The sequence below is a fragment of the Nomascus leucogenys genome, chromosome 2, assembly GCF_006542625.1.
Source record: "Nomascus leucogenys isolate Asia chromosome 2, Asia_NLE_v1, whole genome shotgun sequence".
Classification (NCBI taxonomy): Eukaryota; Metazoa; Chordata; class Mammalia; order Primates; family Hylobatidae; genus Nomascus; species Nomascus leucogenys.
Window position 1 is genome coordinate 89,263,182 of NC_044382.1, and position 22,771 is coordinate 89,285,952.

General features: G+C 37.0%; 1 protein-coding gene and 1 long non-coding RNA gene across 8 annotated transcripts in view; one reads left to right on the top strand and one right to left on the bottom strand.

Moving 5' to 3' along the window:
• Positions 1-22,771, top strand: part of ZFYVE16 (zinc finger FYVE-type containing 16) — a 74,813-nt gene that overhangs the window by 40,120 nt on the left and 11,922 nt on the right. For 5 of the 7 annotated variants that reach the window (XM_030800725.1, XM_003261526.3, XM_003261527.3 and 2 more), the window contains 9 exons: positions 242-384; positions 2,960-3,338; positions 4,537-4,659; positions 5,377-5,532; positions 6,424-6,648; positions 10,642-10,724; positions 11,416-11,520; positions 11,896-12,043; positions 14,369-14,449. In XM_030800725.1, coding sequence (XP_030656585.1) covers positions 242-384; positions 2,960-3,338; positions 4,537-4,659; positions 5,377-5,532; positions 6,424-6,648; positions 10,642-10,724; positions 11,416-11,520; positions 11,896-12,043; positions 14,369-14,449 — 1,443 coding nt within the window. Of the gene's footprint in view, positions 1-241; positions 385-2,959; positions 3,339-4,536; positions 4,660-5,376; positions 5,533-6,423; positions 6,649-10,641; positions 10,725-11,228; positions 11,521-11,895; positions 12,044-14,368; positions 14,450-22,771 lie in introns of those variants that run through there. The other 2 variants (XM_030800731.1, XM_030800737.1) reach the window with 2 other exon arrangements.
• LOC115831579 lies at positions 9,462-21,326 on the bottom strand. The gene is made up of 2 exons (XR_004027108.1): positions 21,289-21,326; positions 9,462-9,529 (listed from the first exon to the last, which is right to left on the bottom strand). It is a non-coding gene; the product is annotated as an uncharacterized LOC115831579 (long non-coding RNA).

Genomic DNA, 22,771 nt, shown 5'->3' on the forward strand with positions numbered 1-22,771 from the left:
TTTTCATAGTATATGATTGCCAGGGCCACTCTTGCTCCCTTTGTATGAATTAGATAGAAACAGACTCCACTCAGGGTAGAGGAATCACAAAAGGCCATTTCTCTAGATCTTTGTAACCCTGAGAATTCAGGGGTCATCACTGGATAGCAAAAAGCTTTTGAAAACATTTCCCAATCTATTCGGCATTAAATCGTTGCCATATTACCAGATTAAAATGTTTTACTTTTTCAATTGATTCTAGGACTATGTTCCAAAGAACAGAAGAGAGTATGGTTTGCAGATGGTATATTGCCCAATGGTGAAGTTGCAGATACAACAAAATTATCATCTGGAAGTAAAAGATGTTCTGAAGACTTTAGTCCTGTCTCACCTGATATGCCTATGGTAAGGAATTCAAAGAATAACTTAATTGACTAAATAAAATTTTATTTCGTAGATAATTCCTGGTGTGACTATTAAGAGTACTTTTTTTTTTTAACACTTTGAGCTTCCTAAAATAAGAGATGTATTGATATAGTGAATATATTTTAGATTTTACCCCCTTTAAAAAAAAGAGAGAGACAGTCTTGCTGTGTTGTCCAGGCTGGAGTGCAGTGGCATAATTACCACTCACTGCAGGCTCTAACTCCTGGGCTCAAGTGATGCTTCCACCTCAGCCTCCCAGGTAGCTGGGATTACAGATGTGAGCCACCATGCCTGGTTTAGACTTTACTGTTAAAAAAAAAAGGTTTTTTTAATTACTTTTTTTTTAGAGATGTGGTCTCACTATTTTGCCCAGGCTGGTCTCAAACTCCTGATCTTTAGTAATCCTCCCGAGTCATTGAGATTACTGGTATAAATCACCACACTTGGCGGATTTTACCTTTTTTTTTTTTTTTTTTGAGATGGAGTCTCTGTCGCCCAGGCTGGAGTGCAGTGGCTTCATTTCAGCTCACTGCAACTTCTGCCTCCTGGATTCAAGCGATTCTCCTGCCTCAGCCTCCCGAGTAGCTGGGATTACAGGCACCCACCACCATACCTGACTAATTTTTGTATTTTTAGTAGAGACGAGGTTTCACCATGTTGGCCAGGCTGGTCTCAAACTCCTGACCTCAAGTTATCTGCCCATCTTGGCCTCCCAAAGTGCTGGTTATTACAGGAGTGAGCCACCGCGCCTGGCCCAGATTTTGCCTTTTTTAAATGTCAGTTTGAGGCTGGTTCTCACACTTTCAGCTTCAGGACCCCTTCATACTCTTATTGAGAACCCTAAAGTGCTATAGATTTCGTGGGTTATACCTATTGATAATTACTATATTAAAATTAAAATTCAGAAATTTAAAAAATATTTATTAACTAATTACAAAATAAGGCTATTACATTAGCAGAAATAATATTTTATGAAAATTTTTTTCAGAACAAAAGTTTAGTGAGAATAATGGCATTATTTTACATTTTTGCCAATTTCTTTAATGTCTGACTTAATAGAAGACAAACATATTCTCACATCTGGTTCTACATTCTATGTGTTTTGATATGTTATTTTTTTTGTTAACTTATATGAAAAAAATTCTAGGACCTCACCAATTCCCTGAAAGTGTCTTGGGGACCCCAGGGATCTCTGAACCACATTTTGAGAACCAGTGGTATGGGGAAATGTAACTGAGATTTAGTAATTTAATTTATACTAATATCTATTTAGTTATTTTCAAACATTCAAGAAAGTATGTGATGGTGATATTTATACTTACATTTACACAAATGTGCTAGGTGTTAAACAGAATAGCATCCAGATCACTAAGAATTCTCATTGTAAAGTGGCACATACTCATAGAAGCAACTATTTATGTATGAATTAATAATGTTTTATGCATTAAATAGATTTATTGAGCATCACTCTGTGCCAGTCACCTGGTTGATTCCAGGTACATATATTAGAAAAGATGGATACTAGGCCTGGCGCCGTGTCTCATGTCTGTAATCCCAGCACTTTGGGAGGCCGAGGTGGGCAGATCATCTGAGGTCAGGAGTTCAGGACCACCTGACCAACATGGCAAAACCCTGTCTCTACTAAAAAAAATACAAAAATTAGCCAGGTGTTGTGGCGCACGCCTGTAGTCTCAGCTACTAGGGGAGACTGAGGCAGGAGAAAATCACTTGAACCCAGGAGGCAGAGGTTGCAGTGAGCCAAGATTGCACCACTGCACTGCAGCCTGGACAACAGGGTGAGACTCCATCTCAAAAAAAGAGAGAGAAAAGATGGATACTTATCAGCTCTGTTGAAGTTTACATTTGGTAGAAACATATGCTGTTTGTCAAGAGTTCATGAGCTAGACTTTACAAATAGCTGTAATTACCATGGGTATGTTTCCTAGCTAGCACCTACTGTCAATCTATATTAATGAAAACTCTGAACAGGCTAGTAAATATTGAGTTTGTAAATGGTTCTTATTTAATACTGACTTTGTACAGTCTAAAAAGAAAAAGGCTTTAGTGAAATAGTCTTTATGGGTAGTTTTTTCCAGGTGGTTACTCTTGTGGATATAGCTAATGCACTGCTTCCTAACCACTCCCCTGCCCTTCTTCCTGCCTTGCCCCTCCTCCCTGCCCACCCAAGGGTTTTTGGCTATCATAAGAAGGGGAGAGCCTTGGATTGAACTAAGCTTGCTCACTGTGTGATATGGTATGGGATCTTGAAGTTCTTCTTGCCTCATTTTTTCCAATCTTCATATTAAGTCATTAATACCTACCTGAGCATGCAGTAAAACTAAAACCTTATGCTTCTTAATTCCTTATGCTCCTGAATTTGAAGAATCAAAGTGGTACTGTTTCTTGGGAAATTTGACTGTAAGAGAATTTCTGAACCCATTTTGGTTTTTATTTATTCTTGTTAAAAAGATATGTTTGGCTATAGTGATCTCATTTCATAGCTGAACAGAGAATATGAACTGATTTGTTAATTTTTTTATTCCATGTTTTACAGACAGTAAACACAGTGGATCATTCCCATTCTACTACAGTGGAAAAACCAAACAATGAGACAGGAGATACTACAAGAAATGAGATAATTCAGAGCCCTATTTCTCAGGTTCCATCAGTGGAAAAATTGTCTATGAACACAGGAAATGAGAGGTTACCTACTTCTGGTTCATTTACACTAGATGATGATGTTTTTGCAGAAATCGAAGAACCATCTAGTCCTACTGGTGTCTTAGTTAACAGCAATTTACCTATTGCTAGTATTTCAGATTATAGGTTACTGTGTGATATTAACAAGTATGTCTGCAATAAGATTAGTCTTCTACCTAATGATGAGGACAGTTTGCCCCCACTTCTGGTTGCATCTGGAGAAAAGGGATCAGGTAGGGGAGCAGTTATTTAAATTTAAAAAGATTTTAAAAAATATACTGATGAATTTTATCTGTGACATATGAAATGTATTTTTTTTAACTTAGTTTGGTTGCAATATGTACTAAGGCTGGTAACTTTTGTTTACAGAAAGTCTTATTATATAAAAACAAATTCTAAAAATATTTGAACTTTTATGATCCATTTATCACATCTGGCCCACTAATTTAGAATGATTAAGTCTATGAGGGAAGCTCTTACACTTTTAGCCCGAAGAAATGTTTCCATTGTATTAGAATTTTGACACTGTATTATTACTATTTTTTTTTAGGAGCATGATACCTAAAGAAAAGAGCATTAGATTGGATGGCAAAGCTAGGAATTTTAGTTCCTTGTCTGCTACTTGTTACATCTATGACTTGTAGTGTGTTACTTAATCTCCGTGGGCCCCAGTTTCCTTTGTAAATAGAGAGAACCTAGATGATTTCTAAGGTCCTTTTCAAGCAGGAGATTCTATGGCTAACCCCGACCCCAGAGTGGTTTCTAGGATAGACACTTGTCACTCCAGGCATTATGTCACATTCTGCAATATGAAATGGCAGTTCTCTGCGTGATAATGTAGGGGAATGAAGCTTTGGATCTCTGTTCTGTCAGTGGGAGCCATTACATGAACCTAGCTGTGGTGGCAAAAATATAGTAAGCCCTGTTCTTTGTATGCCATGCATATCTTTCTATTGATTGTCAAGATCTTTTTTTTTTTTGCTACCTGGTCACTGATACAGGCATATGGTAGCAAGTAGCTGATATAGGCATGTGGTAACAAGCAGCATATATAACGTGGCTCTAGACTACTTTCACAGACTTGTACATATGAAAAATTATAAATGGAGTGCTTACCAAACTGGAATCTACTTTATAAAAACGTTTGTCTTCAAACTTTGAAGGTGCTAAAATTATATACATTTGCTGTTTAATCAACAGTATAAATATACTATATGTAATATATGCATTACAGTATTAGTAACTTTACATGGAAAGAGGTAAAAATTAGTATATAACAGTTGTCTGGGGTGTTGATTTTATGAAACATGTTTGCTTCTGTTTTTAAATTTGATCAGGCCACTGGTGGATTTATAAATTTGTTTTTTTTTCATTTGTAAGCATATTTAACAGGATATTTATCCTGATTAATATATTACTTTCATCATTTAGTGCCTGTCGTAGAAGAACATCCATCTCATGAGCAGATCATTTTGCTTCTTGAAGGTGAAGGCTTTCGTCCTGTTACATTTGTCCTAAATGCTAATCTACTCGTGAATGTCAAATTCATATTTTGTAAGTAATAATTTATCCCTATTTGCTTAATTGGTAAGCAGGATTTCTGAATTAATTACATCTTCAGGTTAGATTTTGACTGGCCATGGTGAAAAATAAGCAGGTTGGATATTGGTTTTTCAGCCAGATATGACTGTAAATAAATTTTGCAAATTTATGTTCAGTAGGACTTGAAACATGAGCTTACAGATTTTTATTAGCATCCTTGTCAATCTTAGGTTAAGGTCATGGGCTTATATAGCTCAGCTGTACTTTGATACTCATGATACAATTGACTATATCTCCTGTGGCTTTTAGATAAATCGAAATTTAACTGAAATAAGCAGGAACCCTGATTTAGTAGCAATAAAGACAGTTTTAAAGTAAGTGACATGTGACCTAATTAAAAAGTAAGGAAGTAATCCTTAATAATTAATAATCCTCACTACTCCATAATGTATCTCTCAGCTTTTCATTCTATTTGAAACTAAATTCTTATCCACTACATTTCAGCATGTAGTACATCTTTTATTTTAGTGTTATTTATTAATTGGCTCCCTATGATAATCCTTTTCCTTACTTTATATGAATCTTATACAATTCAGTTTAAAGTTTTCATAAGGAGAACTTTGGGAACACAAGGAATTTGAAAAGTTATGTTAAATGCAAAAACAATTGTTCTTAGTTTTTTGATTAATAGAAGTTGACATTAATAGTTATATTCTTTTATCATCTAAGATTCCTCAGACAAATATTGGTACTTTTCAACCAATGGATTGCATGGCTTGGGACAGGCAGAAATTATTATTCTATTGTTATGTTTGCCAAATGAAGATACTATCCCTAAGGACATCTTCACACTATTTATCACCATATATAAGGATGCTCTAAAAGGTATGGCATTTTATTTTGAACTGTTCAGACTGGGGAATGGATAAATTAGTTAAAGGCATTTATGGTTTTGGCTGTGCTAGCTATACTAAAGATTTATTTCTGTGAAGAGATTGCTGATTTCTGAAAATAGCTTAATAATTATTTTGTCTCCTTAAAACTAGCATTTTATGTGAATAGTGTCTATATGCAGATTTTTGTATTTTAAAAATGGAAATATATCTTTTTTTTTTTTTTTTTTTTTTTGAGACAGTGTCTCCACCTAGGCTGGAGTGCAGTGGCACAATCTTGCTTCACTGCAACCTCTGCTTCCCGGGTTCAAGTGATTCTTCTGCCTCTGCCTCTCAGGTAGTTGGGATTACAGGCACATGCCATCATGCCCAGCTAATTTTTGTATTTTTAGTAGAGGCAGGGTTTCACCATGCTGGCCAGGCTGGTCTAGAACTTCTGACCTCAAGTGATCCGCCCGCTGCAGTCTCCCAAAGTGCTGAGATTATAGGCGTGAGCCACTGTGCCTGGCCTGCCTCCTTGATTTTTCAATGTATCTATGTAATTTCCTTACTGTCTGTACAAGACTAGGAGATTTGATAAATTTTCACTTGACCATGCCATAAGGAGAAAAATTGGAAGGTTGGAAACATTTTCAAATTTTTGTTCATAATCCCCAATATCTAGGAATAACTGGGAGCTTTGTGTACAGAAGGTATTCAATAGATGCTTTTGCAAGAACAGAAATAAGAAAAAAAATCTATAGTGTCTTAACTTCAGACAGTTTATATTGGGACAGTGTATATGTATTGGATCAGTTTTCTGGATTTTGGACAAACTCAGAACATTTCTTCAAAACAATAACAAAACAACTTAAAATCTTTTTACTAATGATTTTATTTGCAGGAAAATACATAGAAAACTTGGACAATATTACCTTTACTGAGAGTTTTCTCAGTAGCAAGGATCATGGAGGATTCCTGTTTATTACACCTACTTTTCAGAAACTTGATGATCTCCCATTACCAAGTAATCCTTTTCTTTGTGGAATTCTTATCCAGAAGCTTGAGATTCCCTGGGCAAAGGTTTTTCCTATGCGTTTAATGTTGAGATTGGGTGCAGAATATAAAGGTAAGTTTTAGAGTAATAAGTTAAATTGCATATTTTCAAATATACTGAATGTAAAGACTTTCAGAGAATCATTAAAATCAATTTTAATGGATTAATGGAACTGCTTTTGTTTTGCTATGCTTTTAAAGTTCTAAGACAACCCTCTTCTACTACCTGGTTGGTCTAGATAACTGTGGTATGTCTTCAAGTTTCTAGATGTTCATAAGTTCTTTTATTACCTAAAACTTTTCTTCTTAAATTTCAGAACAAAACAGAAAACTTTCACAGTGCAGGTTGAGTATGCCATATCTGAAATGTATTGGATCAGTTTTTTTGATTTTGGACTTTTTCAGATTTTGGAATATTCACAGAGTACATACCAGTTGAGCATCCCAGATTCAAAATCTGAAATACTCCAGTGAACATTTCTTTTGAGCATCACGTTGGCATTTGAAAAAGTTATAGACCGGGCACAGTGGCTCACGCCTATAATCCCAGCACTTTGGGAGGCCAAGGCGGGCAGATCACATGAGGTCAGGAGTTCGAGACCAGCCTAGCCAACATGGTGAAACCCTGTCTCTACTAAAAATCCAAAAATTAGCTGGGTGAGGTGGCAGGCGCCTGTAATCCCAGCTACTCAGGAGGCTGAGGCAGGAGAATCACCTGAACCCAGGAGGCAGATTTGCAGTGAGCTAAGATCGTGCCTCTGTGTTCCAGCCAGGGTGACAGAGCAAGACTACGTCTCAAAAAAAAAAAAAAAAAAAAAAAAAAAGTTACAGATTTTAGAGCATTTTGAATTTTAGGTTTTTAGATTTGGGATGTTCAATATGTGTTAATTACCTTTGCTAAAATTTTCTTAAAAGCACGTACTATTAGGAGTTTGTTATGTTGCCTGTATATTAAGAAGGTAAATCGTTGCGTCTCTCAATTTTTCTACATCATAAAGCCAGACATAAAGGATTTTTGGGTTAGCAGTGCTATTGTTTTCAGTTACTGACTATAATTAGAAGCTAACTATTTTTAGGGAAGGAAGTACTTAAAAATTGTGGTTATTTTTCTAAGCTTGATGATTCTTATTTTTATATTCTGATGTTTATCTCTCAAAGGTGATAGAGCCTGTATCATTCATGTGTATGTGCATGTGTGTGTATTTACTTATCTACCCTTGACACAACTGGTGATTCTAAAGCTGCTGTGATGTTTATATATATGCTTATTTCTGAGTTAGAATCATTTCTAGTGTTAAACTTTTTTGAATTCCCACTGTATCTTTCATCTGACTTTTTTCAAGAAATATTTATTGCATTTGAAGTATATCACGTCGAATGAACTTTTTAGACATTTGATTCTAATATAATTTGGTAGGGATTTTCTTGGAGGAAAATTAAATGTTGAGAAGCTATAAAAGTGGTGATTACTATTTCAGAATAGACAATTTGAGAGAAAGAGAGAATCTATTTGGAAATTTTATTAAACTGTGATTTTGGGGATGGGGGTTCTTTACCATTTAGGATTTGCATGTGTGATGCTATTAACTTGTGGGAAAAGTAACAAAATTTAATTTGCATCTCAGGTTTTGTACTGTGTGAACCAAAGAGCTTAAGAAATTTCACTTTAAGCCAAATGTTTCATCAATGCAGCCCAGTATTTTGTCTCTAATTTAATATTTGAATGCTTTTTTTAATAGACAATTAGGGGAATAAACTAGCTTATCAAATTATTATGGAACATGTCTGTAAGTATGGCCAGTATTTTGGCCAGTAGTACTTCTAGATAGTAAGTTTTCTCACACTGAAGGTTGGAGAATCATGGAGCAATACGAAGGGCTTATCATAAATCACAGGGACTGGAGCTGCAAAGCTATGATAAGCTATTTAGTGGTAATGAGGGAAAATTGTCAGTTATACATAGAAGTTAATTCACCTCGGCTGTTTTCTGAATTCTTTCTGTTCTGCTAGATTTTACATAGACTGGCACTTTGACATTGTTGGTGCCCATGTCTTTTTAGATGTGAACTGTGTGTGTGTCTGTGTGTGTATTTTGTTACAGAGGTAATGTACATTTGAAAAAGCTAATGTGAAAGTTAAAGTCCCAAGAATAAAGACTGAAAGTAACTGTCTCAAATAAGTAATTTTTAAATGCTTTTGAAAATATCTGTGGTTTTATGTTGAGATCACTGGTTTTGAATACCATTAAGTGTTCAAATAGATGATTTATGAGGTCCCTTTGTAACTCAGATAGTATGTCATTCTAAGCCATAATCTGTTGAGAATAGTGTTTTAAACAAAACTACCTTTTCATATTGCAAAGGTTGCCCCCTCATTCATATAAGGCAAAAAGTTAGCAGTTAATCATGTCCTTTATCATTTTTATGTCTTTTCACACTAATATCTTGTATTTTTTTCAAATCTAGACCCTCTGTCTTTCAAATAACTTAGTTGCCTTTTTAGAATTACAAAATATGTTTGTACTAGCAAGAAAATGACTAACTTAAGTCTTTAAAGCAGCTAATGTTGGGTATGTGGTGTTTCTTTAGAATTTTAAGGAAGTATATTTGTATAATAGGCATTAGAGAGATTAGTTTGCTTAAGACCTAACTTGAGAACTGAAGGTTACAAATGTGTCTGTGTCTTATCACTAGAGAAATAGTCTTGCCTTCCTTTCCTTCAGAGTGCCTGCTGCGTTGCCAGTAAGGTCTCTTTTCCTTTTTGGTGTCCAGAATTTATGGTGCCCTAATGAAAGAACATAGTTACGTGGCCGACCTCATGTCCCTTCCCTTTTTGTGCATTGGTTTCCCTGACTCTATCTGTGTATTTCTTTCTTATTTTTTTTGAGACAGAGTCTCACTCTGTCACCCAGGCTGGAGTGCAGTAGTGTGATCTTGGCTCACTGCAAGCTTCGCCTCCCAGGTTCACACCATTCTCCTGCCTCAGCCTCCCGAGTAGCTGAGACTACAGGCGCCTGCCACCATGCCTGGCTAATTTTGTTTCTGTATTTTTAGTAGAGACAGGGTTTCACCATGTTAGCCAGGATGGTCTCGATCTCTTGACCTCGTGATCCACCCGCCTTGGCCTTCCAAAGTGCTGGGATTACAGGCGTGAGCCACCGCGCGCGGCCCCAGTGTATTTCTTTTATCATGCTGAACCAAGAACTTTAAAAGTTTACTACCATTCATAAATTTTTTTTTGAGACAAGACAATTGAATATTAATTATAAATGTCTTAAAAGTCTTTAGTTCTTTGTATTTCTCTTTAAATTATCAGAAATGTATGTAGTTCTAACCAATTATCATAATTTTCCACCCCCTATAATTTTGTGGAAACAAGATGTATAATGAAAAAATGAAATACTTTGGAATCAGACAAGCCTAGTTTCAAATCTGTTTCACCAGTTATTAGTCACTAGGAGCAAGTTGATTAATTTCTGCGACTCAACTTTCTCATTTATGAAGTAGTATAGACACACTCCATTAGGTTGTTGAATTTAAATAAGATAATGTATGTATAGTTCCCAGTTCAGTGTAGCATCTAGTAGATACATAGATACACAGTAAGTGTTAATATTGTCTCTTGGCTGGGTGTGGTGGCTCATGCCTGTAATCCCAGCACTTTGGGAGGCCGAGGTGGGTGGATCACCTGAGGTCAGAAGTTTGAGATCAGCCTGGTCAACGTGGTGAAACCCTGTCTCTCCTAAAAATACAAAAATTAGCCAGGTGTTGTGGCACATGCCTTTAATCCCAGCTAGTTGGGAGACTGAGGCAGGAGAATTACTGGAACCTGGGAAGTGGAGGTTGCAATGAGTCGAGAGTGCACCGCTGCACTCCAGCCTGGGCGACAGAGTGAGACCTTGTCTCAAAAAAAAAAAAAAATTATCTCTCACTTTCCCCTAAGAACTGATTGAGTGATATTTATACGTAATGTTTGTTTGTAAAATGAGAGTTGAAGGTAATAAATTCAATAATTTGGGTTTTTTTTTTTTTGTTGATAGTAACCAGTTTTCCTTTCTTATGTATAGCATATCCTGCTCCTCTAACAAGCATCAGAGGCCGAAAACCTCTTTTTGGAGAAATAGGACACACTATTATGAACTTACTTGTTGTGAGTAATTGAACTATTTTATTAGGTGTTTTTATACTGTTACTTTAAAACTTTATATAGCAAAGTTTATACATTTATATTTTCCTACTTTAATTTGCCATGTTTGGTATAATGAACATTCATTTACAATAAATCCTAATTATTTTAACATTAGTGCTCAGTTTTTGATGAATTGCTTTTTAGAACGTACTATCTCCTCATGTATGTGTACCTGATTCTAATTGCCCTTTGATTCATTCTCCTGCAGTTCTTGGATATTTAGGTAATGTAAGAACTCTATACAGACCTCTGAAAGTTGTTGAAACTTTTGTAAATGTATTAGTAAAGTCAGTCAGTCTTGTGATTTTGAGCAAATTATGGCCTTAGTTTTCTCATTTATAATAAGAAGTGTTGGATTAGATGATATCTAAAGTTCCCTTCCACCTATACTGTTTGTAATTTTGTGTTTCCCTGTTACCATAGAAGAATGTTTCAGTGGACTCACTTTTATTTATCCATGCCTAGTTTGAAGACCTTTTCTATTTTGGAAGTTCTGTGACTAGAAAGAGGAGATACCCTAAATACTACAAAGTTTTTCCTGAGAATGATATTCTTTATTACTGTTGTGGAGAAGGATTTCTTAAAGAAGGATTTAATGGATGGAAAAATACTCATGGTTAGTAGTTTGTGGTAATGCGATTATTCTATGTAGGACCTTCGAAATTACCAGTATACCTTGCATAATATAGATCAACTGTTGATTCATATGGAAATGGGAAAAAGCTGCATAAAAATACCACGGAAAAAGTACAGCGATGTAAGTATAATTGTTTTATTCAAATGACAATTATTGAACATTAGAGTTCCTTAGAATTGTGTCACATTAAATTTTTTGTTTTGAATTAGACTATCTAATATATTATGGCAACAAACATTGTTTTTGAAATGATAGAATTTGTTTACTGTAAATAATCTGATCATATTTCTTTTTTTTCTGTACTGTTTTATTGAGGTGATTACTGTTCAACTGAAGTGCTTTTATTTTAAAACATTTGTTTCCATCACATTTCCAGGGAGTTGTCCAGACCGAAGCTTGATAATTATGAAGCTGGCCAGAAACGTGGCTCTTAGAATAGGCATACAATGTTAAAAGTGTTTCTAAATAAATGTTGTTGTTTTTGGTTTTTTCCAGGTAATGAAAGTACTAAATTCTTCTAATGAGCATGTCATTAGCATTGGAGCAAGTTTCAGTACAGAAGCAGATTCTCATCTAGTCTGTATACAGAATGATGGAATTTATCAAACACAGGCCAACAGTGCCACTGGCCATCCTAGAAAAGGTGAGCATCATGGTTCCTAGTGCTAATTTACAAAACCACCTCAATTAATAGAATTCCTTTCAAAGGGGAAATATATGTATATTTACTTATTTGCTGAATTGTTGGTGATAAAACAGTATGTTTTGAAATTTCAGCTACACAACGGATTTTAAAATTGCTTCTAACTTTTGTTTTTCTCTTGGGCTACTTTAGGCTTACAGACTTGGAAGACTGTTTTCCTTTTGACATCTTTAGGTTTAGTATATCCCATAGGGTGAGAGTCTTTCTTTGAGTAATTTCTTTCTGAAATAAGGTATTTGTTTTCACATTTGTTCACCCTCTGCTCTGACTCCTCTTAGTTGGGGGAGCACAGGGTGATAAGATTGATTTATAAAACATAACAAGCAGCATCTATGAATGACATTACTCTCAGCTCTGGCTGAATGGCTTCAGTGATTGCTATGATTACCAAACCCTTGCAGTAGAAGGCCTAACAAATTGAAAGTTAAATGGAAGCATTTCATAAAATTAACACATTATTATAGGATAACATACTTAAAATAGTCCGACATTCTGGCTGCTAATAAAATTTTTTCCTCTGCTTATAAAAGTAATATATACTTATTTGTAGTAAGCTTGGAAAATACATTTTGAAAAGTAGTAAAAGAGGCCGGGCGGGGTGGCTCATGCCTGTAATCGCAGAACTTTGGGTGGCCAAGGCGGGTGAATCACAAGGTCAAGAATCGAGACCATCCTGGCTAATACGGTGAAACCCCGTCTCTATTAAAAATACAAAAAATTAGCCAGGTGTGGTGGCGGGCACCTGTAGTCCCAGCTACTTGGGAGGCTGAGGCGGGAGAATGGCCTGAACCCGGGAGGCAGAGCTTGCGGTGAGCCCAGATTGTGCCACTGCACTCCTGCCTGGGTGACAGAGTGACAGAGCGAGACTATGTCTAAAAAAAAAAAAAAAAAAAAAAAAAAAAAGTGGCAAAAGGGAAAAGTGCCAAGATATGGTCACTATTGACATTTTACTGTATTTCCTTCTTATATTAATGTATATGTTAAATAGATGATTTTATACTGGATATTTACACTTTTATATTATACTTCATCACTTAACATGATATTGGCATTTTTGCCACTAAAATTTAACAACTTTTTAATATTTATTTGTTGAATAGGTATATTTTTATGTGGTAAAATTAAAAAGTTATTAATATTTATAGTGAAAAATCTCCTTTCCTCCCTTGACCACCCAGCCATCCTCTTACTCTCCCTACAGGCAACCAAACCAATGTTATCAGTTCTTATATATCCTTTCAGAGACATTTTTGCTTTAATGTATATTCAAGAAACATACACACATATCTACCTCTTTCTTCCACTTTTTTAGACAAGTCATAATATTTGCTCTATTCTATTCCTTGTTTTTTTTTTGTTGTTAACAACTTTGGAGATTATTCTATGTTTGTATATAAAGAGCTTTTGTATTCTACGGAACTTTACATTTTATTTATTGTACATCATTTAACTGTCCCTTATTGATGGGCATAATTTGTTACCAATCCTTAGGGGCTATTTATAAAAATGGTACAGTGAATTAGTTTCGTATACATGCCATTTTGTACACATTTGAACCTATCTGTAAGATAAATTCCCAAAAGTGGAATTGGTGTGTCAAAGGATACATTTACTTGTAATTTTAATAGGAAAATGCCAAGTTAGGGCTCCATAAAGACTGTTCTGATTTGTGCTGTCACCAGTAGTGAATGTTTGATTTCCTACACCCTCACTAATATAGGCACAAACATTTGAAACAGTACAAAACTCCATCAATTATTAATAAAAACATTAAATTATTTTATTATTTATTTATTTGAGACAGAGTCTCGGTCTGTCACCCAGGCTGGAGTGCAGTGGGCGCGATCTTGGCTCACTGGAACCTCCACCTCCTGAGTTCCAGCAATTCTGCCTCAGCCTCCCGAGTGGCCAGGATTATAGGCGCCTGCCACCACACCTGGCTAATTTTTGTATTTTTAGTAGAGACGAGGTTTCACCATGTTGGCCAGGCTGGTCTCAAACTCTTGACCTCAGGCGATCTACCCTTTTTGGCCTCCCAAAGTGCTGGGATTACAGGCATGAGCCACCGTGCCCAGCTGCATTAAATTATTTTAATGTAATATTTTATCTCATTTTTTTTTGTTTTTTTAATTAGTTTTCTAGTTTAAGTTGTGTGGGTATAACATTTATTGAGTACTTATATGCATATCCACATTCTGCATTTAACAAATGTGTAACATAAAAATGAGCAGTTTAAGACAAATAATTGTTGTATTTCTTGATCAGTGACAGGTGCAAGTTTTGTGGTATTCAATGGAGCTCTAAAAACATCTTCAGGATTTCTTGCTAAGTCCAGCATAGTTGAAGGTATGAATTTCATTTTTAATAGTGTTTTAATGTAGAGTTATTTTTCCTAACCTTTTAAAAATATATTTGATATTTACACAAGAACATATGTAAGTTATAAAGCACAGTACCACAAACTTACATGAAATAATCAACCAGCACAAAAAGTAGAAGACTTATCTCTCCTGCCTCTCCCCAGGAATTAGTGACTAGACTGAATATGGTGTTTATCATTCTCTTGCTTAATTGTTTTTTACTTTGTATATACATCTGCCTAAACAACATATTGTTTATGCTTATTTGGGAGATAAATAAAAGTGAAATCATTCTTCACATAGTTATATGGAACTCCCTATTTTCATACAACATGAGTTTCTAAAATTTATGCATGTTGTTTCTTACAACTATAGCTTATTCATTTTAAAAGCTATTAAATATTTTGTGAATGTATGACAACGTATTCATCTCTTGATCTTGAACTTCTGGGTTGTGTCTATTCTAAGAATGTATTCTAGAGTTTCTGTAAAATATATATGCAAGAGTGGAATTTATGGGCTAATAGATTAGTAAATGTTCACTTTACAAACTATTGCTAAGTTGCTTTCCAAATTGGTTGTACCAATTTACATTACCATTAGAATATATAAAATTTATGATTAGTCTACATTTTCTCCAAACATGATATTATCAGACTGCTTAATTTGTGTCAATCCTGTAGGTATCTCTGAATATAGTCATAATTAGCATATCCCTAATTAATAAGCAGAGCATCCTATTACATATTTATTGGACACGCATGTTGCCTCTTCTGTGAAATGTCTGCTCATATCTTTTGCCCTTTTTCCTATTGGATTGTGCGTCTTTTTCTGACTGACTTGTAGTTACATAATTTTATGTATTTTATATTCCTCCTCTCCCAATTTTAGTGTCTTTTTAAATAGAAGTTCTCATTTTAATACAGTATAATTTATGACTCTTGGCCGGGCGCGGTGGCTCACACTTGTAATCCCAGCACTTTGGGAGGCCGAGGCGGGCGGATCACGAGGTCAGGAGATTGAGACCACGGTGAAACCCCATCTCTACTAAAAATACAAAAAATTAGCCGGGCGTGATGGCGGGCACCTATAGTCCCAGCCACTCAGAGAGGCTGAGGCAGGAGAATGGCGTGAACCTGGGAGGCGGAGCTTGCAGTGAGCCGAGATTGCGCCACTGCACTCCAGCCTGGGCGACAGAGCGAGACTCTTGTCTCAAAAAAAAAAAAAAAAAAAAAATTTATGACTCTTATGGCTAATGTTTTTTATTTAAGAAATCTATCATATGGTTTCGAAAGATATTCTCCTATGTTGTTTTCGAAGATTTAAAGTTTTGCCTTTCACACTTAAGTCCCTAATTTATCTGGAATTTAATTTTATTTGCTGTGTGAGGTAGAGAAATCCAGTGACTTTTTTTGTCATTTGAATAGGAGTTGATCCAGCATGAGATATGGAATTTTCCCTTTGCCCTGGTAATTGTTAATGGTATCTCTGTCACATAGCATGTTTTATTTGCACAAGAATCCGTTTCTCGGCTATGTTCTTAGCTTTTGTTTTGTTTTAGTCAGTTTGCTTAACTCTGTACCGATTCCATACTATTTTATTATTATTGTGAACATGTTCACTTTTACTATGAAAAAGTCAAGCATGTATAAAAGCAAAAAAGGATAATATGATAAACATTAATGGAACCATCACCCACCTTTGACAATTATCAATTTATAGCCAATCCTACTTTATCCATACTCCTTCTGCTCTCCTCTCATTGTATTATTTTTAGTATATCATTTCATTCACAAATACTATATTTTTAAAAGAAAAAGTATTTTTTTAGAAACATAACCACAAAACTACAGATGAGGCATTCCAAATCCAAAAATCTGAAATCTGAAATGCTTCAAAATCCTAAACTCTCTGAGCGCTGACATGACACTCTATAGAAGTGCTTGTTAGAGCATGTCAGATTTCACCTTTCAATTTCAGATGCTCAGCTGCTAAGTATATAATGCAAATATTCCAAAATCCAAAAAAAAATCTGAAATCTGAAACACTTCTGGTGTTATGCACTTCAGATAAGGGACACCTGTATTATCACACGTAAATATTTTATCAATAGTTCCTGTATATCCAATCAGTAGTCACATTACCCCCATTTTCTCTCTTCTTAAAATGTTTGTTCAAATCAGTATCCAAATAAGATCCAGTCACTGCAAATAATTATGTCTACTCTTTTAATTATGTATATTTTCAGTTCTTTTTGTGATTACTTCATCTTAATCAGTTTGGGCTGCTATAACAAAATACAACAAATTGAGTAGCGTAAAAAGCATAAATTTATTTTCTCACAATTCTAGAGGCTAGAAGTCCAAGATCAAGGTGCCAACAGGATTGGTTTCTGGTAAGGCTTGTCTCCTTGGCTTGTGGGTGGCTGTGTCCTTACATGGCCTTTTCTTTGTGTGCACTCTCAGAGAGAGCTCCAATATCTCTTCTTCTTCTTATAAGAACACCAGTCCTAGGCTGGGTGTGGTGGGTCATGCCTGTAATCCCAGCACTTTGGGAAGCTGAGGCAGGTGGATCATTTGAGGTCAGGAGTTTGAGCCTGGCCAATATGGTGAAACCTCATCTCTACTTAAAATGCAAGAAGTTAGTCTGGCGTGGTGGCGGGCACCTGTATTCCCAGCTACTCAGGAGGCTGAGTCAAAAGAATGGTGTGAACCCAGGAGGCGGAGGTTGCAGTGAGCTGAGATCGCACTGTTGCACTCCAGCCTGGGTGAGAGAGACTGTCTCAAAAACAAAACAAAAAAAAAAACACCAGTCCTTTCAGATTAAGGCCTCACCTTTATGACTTCATTTAGCTTTAATTACCTCCTTAAAGGCCCAACTCCAAATACAGTTACATTTCGGGGTTAGGGCTTCAACATATGAATTCTGGGGGAACACAATTCTGTCCACACATTTGGATTTTCTAATTCTTTTTAAATCAATTATGGTAATATGTGGCTTTCTAAGTGTATGAGTCCGTTTTCACACTGCTTTAAAGAACTGCCTGAGACTGGGTAATTTATAAAGGACAGAGGTTTAATTGACTCACAGTTCAGCATGGCTGGGGAGGCTTCAGGAAACTTATACAGTCATGGCGGAAGGTGAAGGGGAAGCAAGGCACCTTCTTCACAAGGCAGCAGGAAGGAGAAGTGCTGAGTTAAGGGGGAAGAGCCCCTTATAAAACCATCAGATCTTGTGAGAACTCACTTGCTATCATTAGAACAGCATGGGGGAAACTGCCCCCATGATCCATTTACCTCCACCTGGTCTCTCCCTTGATATGTGGGGATTATGGAGATTATGGAGATTACAATTCAAAATGAGATTTGGGTGGGGACACAAAGCCTAACTATATCATTCCTCCCCTGACCCCTCCCAAATCTCATGTCCTCACATTTCAAGACACAAACATGCCTTTGCAACAGTCTCCCAAAGTCTTAACACATTCCAGCATTAACCTAAAGGTCCAAGTCCAAAGTGTCATCTGAGACAAGGCAAGTCCCTTCTGCTTATGAGCTTGTAAAATCAAGAGCAAGTTAGTTAGTTCCTAGATACATTTGGGGTACAGGTGTTGGGTAAATACACCCATTCCAAATGTGAGAAATTGGCCAAACTGAAGGGGCTACAGGCCCCATGCAAGTCTGAAATCCAGCAGGGCAGTCAAATCTTATACCTCTGAAATGATCTCCTTTGACTCCATGTCTCACATCCAGTTCATGCTGATGTAAAAGGTGGGCTTCTACAGCCTTGGGCAGCTCCAGCCCTGTGGCTTTGCAGGGTACAGCCTCTCCCAGCTGCTTTCATGTGCTGGCATTGTCTGGCACTTTTCCAAGCACACAGTGCAAGCTGTTGGTGGATCTACCATTCTGGGGTCTGGAGGATGGTGAACCTCTTCTCACAGCTCCACTAGGCAGTGCCCCAGTGGGGATTCTTTGTGGGGGCTCCATCCCCACATTTCCCTTCTGCACTGCCCTAGCAGAGGTTCTCCATGAGGGCCCCACCCCCGCAGCAAACTTCTGCCCGGACATCCAGGCATTTCCGTACATCCTCTGAAATCGAGGTGGAGGTTCCCAAACCTCAATTCTTGATTTCTGTGCAGCTGTAGGCCCAACACCACCTGTAAGCCACCAGTGCTTGGGGCATGCACCCTTTGAAGCAATGGCCTGAGCTATATTTTGGCCCCTTTAGCCACGAGTGGGACACTGGGCACCAAGTCCTGAGACTACACAAAGTAGCAAAGCCCTGTACCTGGCCCACAAAACCATTTTTACCTCCTAGGCCTCCAGGCCTGTAATGGGAGGGACTGTTGTGAAGGTCTCTGATATGCCCTAGAGACATTTTCCCCATTGTCTTGGGGATTAATGTTTGGCTCCTCATTACTTATGCAAATTTCTGCAGCCAGCTTGAATTTCTCCTCAGAAAATGGGTTTTTCTTTATCGCATTGTCAGGCTGCAAATTTTCCAAACTTTTATGTTCTGCTTCCCTTTTAAACATAAGTTCCAGTTCCAAAGTGTCTCTTTGTGAATGCATAAAACTGAATGCTTTTTAGAGCCCCCAAATCACCTCTTGAATGTTTTGCTGCTTAGAAATTTCTTCTGCCAGATACCCTAAATTATCTCCCTCAAGTTCAAAGTTCCTCAGATCTCTAGGGCAGGGGCAAAATTCTGCCAGTCTCTTTGCCATAGCATAGCAACAGTCACCTTTATTCTAGTTCCCAACAAGTTCCTCATCTCCACCTGAGATCACCTCAGCCTGGACTTCATTGTCCATATCACTATCAGCATTTTGGTCAAAGCCATTCAACAAGTCTCTAGGAAGTTTCAGACTTTCCCACATCTTCCTCTCTTCTTCTGAGCCCTCCAAACTGTTCCACCCTCTGCCTGTTACCAAGTTCCAAAGTCACTTCCACTTCCACATTTTCAAGTATCTTTATAGCAACACTCCACTCTCTGGGGTATCAACTTACTGTATTAATCTGTTCTCATGCTGCTATAAGGACATACCCGAGACTGGGTAATTTATAAAGGAAAGAGGTTTAATTGACTCAGAGTTCAGCACAGCCTCAGGAAACTTACGATCATGGCAGAAGGTGAAGGGGAAGCAAAGCACCTTCTTCACAAGGTGGCAGGAAGAAGTGCTGAGTTAAGGGGAAAGAGCCCCTTATAAAACCATCAGATCTTGCAAGAACTGTCTCATTATCACAAGAACAGCATGGGGGGAAACTGCCCCATGATTCAGTTACTTCCACCTGGTCTCTCCCTTGACACATGAGGATTATGAGGATTACAATTCAAGATGAGATTTGGGTGGGGACACAAAGCCTAACCATATCACTAAGAATTTATCAATTTCATTTATGTTATCTAATTTGTTGGCATAACATTGTTCATAGTATTCCCTTATAATCCTTTATTTCTGTGAGGTTGGTAGTAATGTCCCCTCATTAATTGCTGATTTTAGTAATTTGAATTTTCTTTTTTCTTGGTTATTCTAGTAAAGGTTTGTCAATTATATTTTGTTTCTCTGTTCCTTCCCTACTGTGTTTTTTTGTGTTAGATATTTTCTAGTGTACCATTTTAATTCACTTGTCGCTTCTTTTAATATGTATTTTTTTTAGTTATTTCTTAGTTGTTGCCATAGGCATTACAGTTAATACCAAAATGTTTAACAATATAATTCAGATAAATACCAATCTCATTTCCATAGTATATAAAAACTTTACTCCTGTTTATCGTTTCCTCTCTACTCCTTTGTGTCATTATTGCCATACAAATTACATGTTTATACATTATGTGCCCATCAACACTGATTTATAATTATTGATTTATGCAGATGTTTTTTAAATGAGAAGAGGAAAGAGTTACAACCCAAAATATATTTATGTTCTTATATATTAACCTGTGTAGTTACCTTACCTATTCTTTTATTCATGTGCATTCAAGTTACTGTCTAGTGTGAGGGACTTCCTTTAGTATTTCTTGTACTTGAGGTGTGCCAGCAACACATTTTCTCTGTTTTTGTTTATCTGGGAATGTGCTAATTTCTCCTTCATTTTTGAAGGAGAGTTTTGCTGGACATAGACTTTCTGGCTAACAATATTTTTCATTTAGCACTTTGAATATGTCATTCCACTGTCTTCTGGCCTCCATGGTTTCTTTTTTTTTCCTTTTCTTTTTTTTTTTTTTTTTTTGAGACAGGATTTAGCTTTGTCACCCTGGCTGGAGTGCAGTGGCATAATCACAGCTCACTACAGCCTTGACTCTTGGGTTCAAACGACCCTCCCATCTCAGCCTCCTGAGTAGCTGGAACTACAGACATGCACCACCAGGTCTGGCTAATTTTTTTTCTATTTTTTGTAGAGACAGGGTCTCACTGTATTGCCCAGGCTGGTCTCAAACTCCTGCGCTCAAGCATTCTTCCTGCCTCACCCTCCCAAAGCGTTGGAATTATAGGCATGAGCCACTGTGCCTGGCCTCTACATAGTTTCTGATTAAGAAGTCAGCAGTTAATTTTATTTGAAATCCTTTGTATGTGATGATTTGCTTTATTGCTGCTTTCATGACACTCTTTGTCATTCACAGTTTGACTATGATGTGTTTGGGGTGGATCCGTTTGAGTTTATAGTATACTTGGAATTCTCTGTGATTCTTAGATGTTCAGATTAGTGTTTTTCATTATGCATATATTGGTATTCTTTTTTTTTTTTTTTTTTTGAGATGGAGTTTCCTAGTTATTGCCCAAGCTTGAGTGCAATGACGTGAATCCTGACTTACTGCAACCTCCACCTCCCGGGTTCAAGCGATTCTCCTGCCTCAGCTTCCCGTTAGCTGGGATTACAGGCACCCACTACCACGCCCAGCTAGTTTTTTGTACTTTTAGTAGAGACAGGGTTTCACCATGTTGGCCAGGCTGGTCTTGAACTCCTGACCTCAGGTGATCCACCTGCCTCAACCTCCCAAAGTGCTGGGGTTACAGGCATGAGCCACTCTGCCCAGCCACATATGTTGGTATTCTTGATGATATACCCACACGTCTCTGAGGGTCTGTTCATTTTTCTTCTTTTTTCTTTCTGTTCATCAGACTGGGTAGTCTTAGTTGGTCTGTTTGCAAATTCACAAATTCTTCTGCCTAGTCAAATCTGTTGTTGAGCTCCACTAGTGAAGTTTTCATTTTAATTGTAATTTTGAATTCCAGAATTTGTATTTTTTTCTTACAATTTTGTAATTTCTATCATTTCATTGATATTCTCTCTTTGGTTAGACATCATTCTCATACTTTGATTCTTTAGACATAGTTTCTGTTAGTTCTGTGAACATATTTAAAATAATTGATTTATACCCTTTGTCTAGTAAGTGTAATATCTTTGTTTCCTTAGGGACAGTCCCTGTTACTTGCTTTTCCCTTCGTATATAGGCCGTATTTTCCTATTTCTTTGGATAAAAGGGTCTCCTATAAAGCTATGTAACTGAGATACCGTGGAGGATGACATTAGTGAAAGGTGCGACACTGAAAACCTCAGAAAATACTCTGCCCCATAAAAGGAATGAGGAAACTGGCAAAGAATCAGAAGCAACTCTTTCAGAACTCTGGAAATTAACCAAAAGTTTGTAGCAATTGGGGATGGTTTATTAAAGAAAAATGACTGAATCTTCATAAGAATAGCAAGCTTTCTGTTATTTTAACTTGCCCTATACCTATCCTCTCATCTCCAGCACAGCAGAAGCCTTGAAAACCAGCAGGCTTATAGCCAATGGTGGGGGCAGTAAGAGGTTGGAGCTCCTTCAAAAACTTACTATCAGACAATTGTCATTATTTGACTTCTCAGGTGGTTCCCTAGAAGACCCTACTCTGTTTTACTTGTCCTGACTCTAAGCTTACCCAGTGGGAAAAATCTTTTCTCAGGGAGTGTTTGTCAAAATGGAATGGTAATGCATACAGCAAGTATTTAACCAGCCTCTAGCTATGGAATACAATTGAGGCAAACAACAGGCAAATCTAAAGGTTAAAAGGAAAAGCTGGGGAATGCTTTGTCGGTAAGGGGTCACATGCAAGTTGCAAATACAAGGATGTACAAATGCCCAGGAAAGACCTGGGAAGGTCCTATGTGTCCACCTCAGATTGACCTTGAGCCTCCGCACAAGCAGGAAGTGATAGCCAAGATAGAGGTGTTCACTGCCTGACTTGAATGTTGAAGGCATGCCCTAACAAGCACATAAACCTTCCAGCAAAGACTAGGATAGTTATCAGTTTCAGGCATTTAAGGATATC